Here is an 8,286-nt window from a genome sequence, read left to right on the forward strand (position 1 = left end):
ATAATTGATTTAAGGGTAAAAGAAACATTTTAATACTTCTGAAGAAAAATGAAAATTTTCATGATGTTGGTATAGGCTAAGGGATTTTAGAATAAGCAAAAAAGTACCCACCATAAAAGATAAAAAATAACAACTGGGCTTAAGAATGAAAACTTCTATTCTTGGAAATAGACTATTGAAGAAGTGAAAAGACAAGACACAGAGAGGGGAAGATGTTCAATATCAAAGGACTTGTATTCAGGTCATATAAGAACTCTTATACATTGACATGAATCCACCATGGGTGTACATGTATGGCAAAACCAATACAGTATTGTAAAGTAAAATAAAGTAAAAAAAAAAAAAAAAGAACCCTTATAATTCACTAAGTCTCTTCCAAAGTCCCATACTCCAGAGGCAGACCACACAGCTGGGTGTTCACACTCAGAGCAAAGGATGGCCAGGGAATGGCTGTGTCAAGGTATGGTTGGAGTACTTGTGGAGTGGGACAGAAGAAGAGGTGTGAGGTGGATGGGCCAAGCTGTGACTGTGGATGGGGGCTTCTTTAAGTATTGAGTACTGGCAGGAGAAACCTCAAATTTGCATCTTTAACGTTTCCAGGTGATGCTCTATCCCAGAGCTCAATTGTTTATTAACAATTTGGTGAGTATGTGGGCCATTTTACATGATGGCAGTGGTCATAGTGGCAGCTGTGGGTCAGATCTAATGTGAAGTCACTTAGGAGATAGCCTCAGTTCAGTTCAGTTCTGTCGCTCAGTCATGTCCAACTCTTTGCAGCCCCATGAATTGCAGCGCGCCAGGCCTCCCTGTCCATCACCAACTCCCGGAGTTTACTCAGACTCACGTCCATCGAGTCAGTGATGCCATCCAGCCATCTCATCCTGGGTCATCCCCTTCTCCTCCTGCCCCCAATCCCTCCCAGCATCAGAGTCTTTTCCAATGAGTCAACTCTTCGCATGAGGTGGCCAAAGTACTGGAGTTTCAGCTTCAGCATCATTCCCTCCAAAGAAATCCCAGGGCTGATGTCCTTCAGAATGGACTGGTTGGATCTCCTTGCAGTCCAAGGGACTCTCCAGAGTCTTCTCCAACACCACAGTTCAAAAGCATCAATTCTGCAGTGCTCAGCTTTCTTCACAGTCCAACTCTCACATCCATACATGACCACTGGAAAAACCATAGCCTTGACTAGACGGACCTTTGTTGGCAAAGTAATGTCTTTGCTTTTGAATATGCTATCTAGGTTGGTCATAACTTTTCTTCCAAGGAGTAAGCGTCTTTTAATTTCATGGCTGCAGCCACCATCTGCAATGATTTTGGAGCCCCCCCAAAATAAAGTCTGACCTTGTTTTCACTGTTTCCCCATCTATTTGCCATGAAGAGGTGGCTCATTGGAAAAGACTCTGATGCTGGGAGGGATTGGGGGCAGGAGGAGAAGGGGACGACCGAGGATGAGATGGCTGGATGGCATCACAGACTCGATGGACGTGAGTCTGAGTGAACTCCGGGAGATGTTGATGGACAGGGAGGCCTGGCGTGCTGCGATTCATGGGGTCGCAAAGAGTCAGACACGACTGAGCGACTGAACTGAACTGATGGGACCAGATGCCATGATCTTAATTTTCTGAATGTTGAGTTTAAGCCAACTTTTTCACTCTCCACTTTCACTTTCATCAAGAGGCTTTTTTTTTTACTCCTCACTTTCTGCCATAATGGTGGTGTCACCTGCTTATCTGAGGTGATTGATATTTCTCCCAGCGATCTTGATTCCAGCTTGTGCTTCTTCCACCCCAGCATTTCTCATGATGTACTCTGCATATAAGTTCAATAAACAGGGTGACAATATACAGCTTTGACGTACTCCTTTTCCTATTTGGAACCAGTCTGTTGTTCCATGTCCAGTTCTAACTGTTGCTTCCTGACCCGCATAAAGGTTTCTCAAGTGGCACGTAAGGTGGTCTGGTGTTCCCATCTCTTTTAGAATTTTCCACAGTTTATTGTGATCCACACAGTCAAAGGCTTTGGCATAGTAAATAAAGCAGAAATAGATGTTTTTCTGGAACTCTCTTGCCTTTTTGATGATCCAGCTGATGTCAATTTGATCTCTGGTTCCTCTGCCTTTTCTTAAACCAGCTTGAACATCTGCTAGTTCATGGTTCATGTATTGTTGAAGCCTGGCTTGGAGAATTTTAAGTATTACTTTACTAGTATGTGAGATGACAGCAATTGTGCTGTCATTTGGGCATTCTTTGGCATTGGAATGAAAACTGACCTTTTCCAGTCCTGTGGCCATTGCTGAGTTTCCCAAATTTGCTGGCATATTGAATGCAGCACTTTCACAGCGTCATCTTCAGGATTTGAAATAGCTCAACTGGAATTCCATCACCTCCACTAGCTTTGTTCATAGTGATGCTTTCTAAGGCCCACTTGACTTCACATTCCAGGATGTCTGGCTCTAGGTGAGTGATCACACCATCGTGATTATCTTGGTCATGAAGATCTTTTTTGTACAGTTCTTCTGTGTATTCTTGCCACCTCTTCTCAATATCTTCTGCTTCTGTTAGGGCCATACCATTTCTGTCCTTTATCGAGCCCACTTTGCATGAAATTTTCCCTTGGTGTCTCTAGTTTCCTTGAAGAGATCTCTAGTCTTTCCCATTCTGTTGTTTTCCTCTATTTCTTTGCATTGATCACTGAGGAAGGCTTTCTTATCTCTTCTTGCTATTCTTTGGAACTCTGCATTCAGATGCTTATATCTTTCCTTTTCTCCTTTGCTTTTTACTTCTCTTCTTTTCACAGCTATTCGTAAGGCCTCCTGAGACAGCAATTTTGATTTTTTGCATTTCTTTTCCATGGGGATGGTCTTGATCCCTGTCTCCTGTACAATGTCATGAACCTCCGTCCATAGTTCATCAGGCACTCTATCTATCAGATCCAGTCCCTTAAATCTATTTCTCACTTCCACTGTATAATCATAAGGGATTTGATTTAGGTCATACCTAACTGGTCTAGCAGTTTTCCCTACTTTCTTCAATTTAAGTCTGAATTTGGCAATAAGGAGTTCATGATCTGAGCCACAGTCAGCTCCTGGTCTGGTTTTTGTTGACTGTATAGAGCTTCTCCATATTTGGCTGCAAAGAATATAATCAATCTGATTTCAGTGTTGACCATCTGGTGATGTCCATGTGTAGAGTATTCTCTTGTGTTTTTGGAAGAGGGTGTTTGCTATGACCAGTGCATTTTCTTGGCAGAACTCTATTAGTCTTTGCCTTGCTTCATTCTGTGTTCCAAGGCCAAATTTGATTGTTACTTCAGGTGTTTCTTGACTTCCTACTTTTGCATTCCAGTCCCCTATAATGAAAAGGACATCTTTTTTTGGATGCTAGTTCTAAAAGGTCTTGTAGGTCTTCGTAGAACCATTCAACTTCAGCTTCTTCAACATTACTGGTTGGGGCATAGACTTGGATTACAGTGACACTGAATGGTTTGCCTTGGAAACGAACAGAGATCATTCTGTCATTTTTGAGATTGCATCCAAGTACTGCATTTCGGACTCTTGTTGACCATGATGGCTACTCCATTTCTTCTGAGGGATTCCTGCCTGCAGTAGTAGATATAATGCTCATCTGAGTTAAATTCCCTTTCTTTAGTCATTAATTAAACTGTAAGCAAGTTATTCCCTTATTCACTGCCTTTCTGCTTGAGAAAACTGGAGTCATGTCCATTTCTGATAATAAACCACTGATCAATGCAAGAGAATACCAGAATTAGCTAGAAATAACAAGAAGTATCTATCAATCTTATGCATCATATCAGGCTGCTAAGTCTAAAACCTATCTTGGATATTGGAATAAAGCAAGAGGAGTGGGGAGAAACTTTGTCACAAGGCCACTGGATTTACTGGCTGAGGTGTGTTAGATCTCTGAGTTAATCAAGCAGGGGAAGAGAGTTGTAACAGCATGTAATCTGGTGACCAGTCATCCTGGTTTTTTGGAACAGAAGAGTTTCCCAGGGTGGAGGCTTCCAGAGTTAAAACTGGTAAAGTGTCTGGTGAACTGCTGAGCTGGTCACTCTAGTGTAAACTTTCTCTAGTTATAAAAAGAAGTTGCTGATAAATGTGAAGAAATTAGGGAAGATGAAAGGTGAGAGTCTGAGGAACTGATTATAGGAGATATTTGAGATTGGAAGAGCACAATTAGGGCAGGGTTAATTGCTGTTCAGAGGGAACAATAGCATAAAGTAAAGGGCAAGATGACTGAGAGCCACGAGTGTGGGTTACAGAGTCACTTAGACTTGGGTTTGAGTTCCCAAGTCTTTGTTTATCAGTTGTGTGACCTTGAGCAATTTACTACATCAAATTCCACAGTGAAATGGGGAAAACAGTGATACTTAACTATTGTGAAGTGTAATCGAAATAAGGCATACAAAGCATTTAGAAGAGCTGTGTGGCTGAGAGTAGATGCCCCCAAACATGGTAGTGGGTGGCATTATTATTATCATGACTTAAAAGTGACATAAAATGACCAGGTAGAAGTTCTTGGGCAGAAAAAAGTAGGGAGAAGTCAAAGAAAATGGACGAGGAAATCTAGATGAGAAAGCTCTAAATATTACTTCTTGGTGACTCAATTTCATTACTCTCTGCTTTGCGTACTCCCAAGTGCAAATATGGCTTCCCAGGTGAAGCCAGTGATAAAGAACCCACCTACCAATGCAGAAGACCTAAAAGACATGGGTTCCATAGCAGGGCTGGGAAGATTCCCTGGAGGAGGGCATGGCAACCCATTTCAGTATTCTTGCCATGGACAAAGGAACTCAGTAGGCTATGCTCCATAGGGTCACACCGAGTTGGACACCATTGAATCATCTTAGCACACACCCATGCAAATGCAAATAAGTAGAAACTGGGTTGAGCAATGTTTTTTACACAGAAGGTAATTAAACAGTGAATGACTCTAAAATTCAATGATGAAAGTTTAATTTTTAATTGAAAGGTAGTTGATTTACAATATTCTATTACTTTCAGACATATAACAAAGTTATTCAGTATTTTTATAGTTAATACACATTTTTTTCTCTTTGTGGCCAGATTTAAAAAAAAATTTAAATTTATTTATTTTAATTGGAGGCTAATTACTTTACAATATTGTATTGGTTCTGCCATACATCAACATGAATCCACCATGGGCGTACATGTGTTCCTCATCCTGAACCCCCCTCCCACCTCCTTCCCCGTACCATCCAGGTCATCCCAGTGCACCAGCCCCAAGGATCCTGTATTGAACCTGAACTGACGATTCGTTTCTTATATGATATTATACGTTTCCATGACATTCCCCCAAATCATCCCACCCTTTCCCTCTCCCACAGAGTCCAAAAGACTGTCCTATACATCTGTGTCTCTTTTGCTGTCTCGCATACAGGGTTATCGTTACCATCTTTCTAAGTTCCATATATATGCGTTAGTATACTGTATTGTTGTTTTTCTTTCTGGCTTACTTCACTCTGTTTAATCAGCTCTAGTTTCATCCACCTCATTAGAACAGATTCAAATGTATTCTTTTTAATGGCTGAGTAATACTCCATTGTGTTTATGTACCACAGCTTTCTTATCCATTCATCTGCTGATGGACATCTAGGTTGCTTCCAAATCACTATAAACTAATTAGTTTATTTCCCTGTGCTGCACCACACATCCTTATTCCTTCTTTATTTTATACATAATAGTTGTGAGCTTAATCCTCTGGCTGTCATGTCCACCTCCCATCCCCGTAGCCACTGTTGGTTCTCTGATTCTGTGAAATTTTAAAACGTATATTAAGTTACAATTAAGAGAATAGAGTTTGCCAAAGGGTCAGAATAGAGAAAATGCTTCTCAATGAGAGAAAAGATGAACTTAACATCAGTCCGTAGTTCAGTCACTCAGTCATGTCTGACTCTTGGTGACCCCATGGACTGCAGCATGCTAGGCTTCCCTGTCCAGCAACAACTCAGCAACAACAACAAAGCTTGCTCAAAGTCATGTCCATCAAGTCAGTGATGCCATGCAATCATCTCATCCTCTGTCGTCCCCTTCTCCTCCTGCCTTCAATCTCTCCCAGCATCAGAATCTGTTCCAAGGAGTCAGTTCTTCACATCAGGTGGCCAAAGTATTGGAGTTTCAGCTTCAGCATCAGTCCTTCCAATGAATATTCAGAACTGGTTTCTTTGAGGATTGACTGGTTTGATCTCCTTGCAGTTCAAGGGAATATCAAGAGTCTTCTCCAAAACCCCAGTTCAAAAGCATCAATTCTTTGGAACTCAGCTTTCTTCATAGTCCAGCTCTCACATCCATACATGACCACTGGAAAACCCATAGCTTTGACTAGATGGACCTTTTTTGGCAAAGTAATGTCTCTGCTTTTTAATATGCTGTCTAGGTTGGTCATAGCTTTTCTTCCAAGGAGAAAGCATCTTTTAATTTCATGGCTGTAGTCACCATCTGAAGCAATTTTGGAGCCCCCCCACCCCTCAAATAAAATCTGTTACTGTTTCCATTGTTTCCTCATTGATTTTCCATGAAGTGATGGGACTGGTTGCCATGATCTCAGTTTTTTGAATGTTGAGTTTTAAGCCAGCCTTTTCACTCTCCTCTTTCACTTTCATCGAGGGTCTTTAGTTCTTCACTTTCTGCCATAAGGGTGGTGTCATCTGCATATCTGAGGTGACTGATATTTCTCCCGGCAATCTTGATTCCAGCTTGTGCTTCATCCAACTTAACATCAGCTGGCTTCAAACAGAAGTGGGAGGAGACAGAAGGTGGGAAGGAAGAGGGAAGGAGGCAAGAGCAGTCACCCAGTCATGAAGAGAAGGGACTGTTTCCAAACCCAAGTGGTTGAGCATTTGGAATGCTCCCCTCTGGGATTCATAAAAAGTTATTTTTAAAACTGAGAAAGAATCATAACATTTGTATCAAAAGGGTTTTTCCCTCAGAGTTCTCTGGATGGCCACCTTTACCTCCTTATTCCTCAAGCTGTAGATCAGGGGATTCAGCATGGGGATCACTGTGGTGTAGAACACAGAGGCCATGTCCTCCTGGGCCAGGGAACTGGCCGTGGAGGGTTTCAAGTACATGAATGCGGTCGTTCCATAGAAAATCCCTATGGCTGCAAAGTGTGAGCTACATGTGCTGAAAGCTTTGGACCTTCCCTCTGTGGTACTGATGCGGAGAATACTGGACAGGATGAAGGCATAGGAAATTAGGACTGATGAACTGGTGACTATGAAGTTGACTACAGCAAAAATGAAGACTGTCATCTCAACATGGTAGGTGCTAGAGCAGGTTAGTTTCATGAGGGGGAGGATTTCACAGAAGTAATAACTGATGAGGTGTTCACAATAGGACTGTTTCAACATAAGGCCAGTCTCTATAGTTGAACTAATGAACCCTATGGCATAGACCCCAGCTACCAGAAGGGAGCAGACTCGATGAGACATGATGATGTTGTAAAGCAAAGGTCTGCAGATGGCAACATAGCGGTCATAGGCCATCACTGTCAGCATGTAACACTCAGCAATGACAAACGCCAGGAAGAAGTAGAGCTGTGACATGCACCCTGCATAAGAGATGATGTTCTTCTCTGACACAAAGTTCACCAGCATCTTAGGGGTAATGACAGAGGAGTAGCAGAGATCCACAAAGGACAGGTTGCTGAGGAAATAGTACATGGGAGTGTGAAGGTGGGCATTTAGACAAATCAGTGTTATCACACCCAGGTTCCCTATCATGGTGACCAAGTAGATTCCAAGGAAGAGGAATAAAAGTGGGAGCTGAAGTTCTGGCCGATCTGTCAAACCCTGAAGAATGAACTCTGTCACTGTAGAGTGATTTTCTGTAGCCATTCTCCTCTGGCTGGGGGCCCTGTGGGGATGGGAGAGAAGAACTACCTGAAAGGCTGCTTCTTTCACTGCTTGATGAAGCTAGTTTTGAGCATTTGGGACCAGCAGAGAGATCCTGATATCCTTCCTGATGAATCTTCCCTCATCTTGTTGTTTGTTTTGGGAGGAAGACCAGACCCTGAATATTTCAATGGTCATAGAGATGAGAAGGAAAATGGCGCAAGATCTAGAACTTTTACTGTATTCATGTCTCTGAAATATCCTAGAGCAGCGGATTTTAAAGTCTAGACCCTGTACTAGCATTGCTTGCATCACCTGAAGACATTAGAGATGCAGATTCTCTGGCCTTACCCCAGACCTCCCAAGTCAAGAACTCTGGGATGGGGTCCACTGATCTGTGTACCATACTGTCTC

At 42.2% G+C, this 8,286-nt stretch overlaps 1 protein-coding gene across 1 annotated transcript; it reads right to left on the reverse strand.

The window, feature by feature from the left end:
• Positions 1-6,945: 6,945 nt before the first annotated feature.
• LOC138083852 (olfactory receptor 8A1-like) lies at positions 6,946-7,875 on the reverse strand. Its single transcript, XM_068977802.1, has one exon. The coding sequence runs from the start codon at positions 7,873-7,875 to the stop codon at positions 6,946-6,948; it is 930 nt and encodes a 309-aa protein (XP_068833903.1).
• Positions 7,876-8,286: the final 411 nt, after the last annotated feature.

This window comes from Capricornis sumatraensis, chromosome 8, assembly GCF_032405125.1.
Source record: "Capricornis sumatraensis isolate serow.1 chromosome 8, serow.2, whole genome shotgun sequence".
Taxonomy (NCBI): domain Eukaryota; kingdom Metazoa; phylum Chordata; class Mammalia; order Artiodactyla; family Bovidae; genus Capricornis; species Capricornis sumatraensis.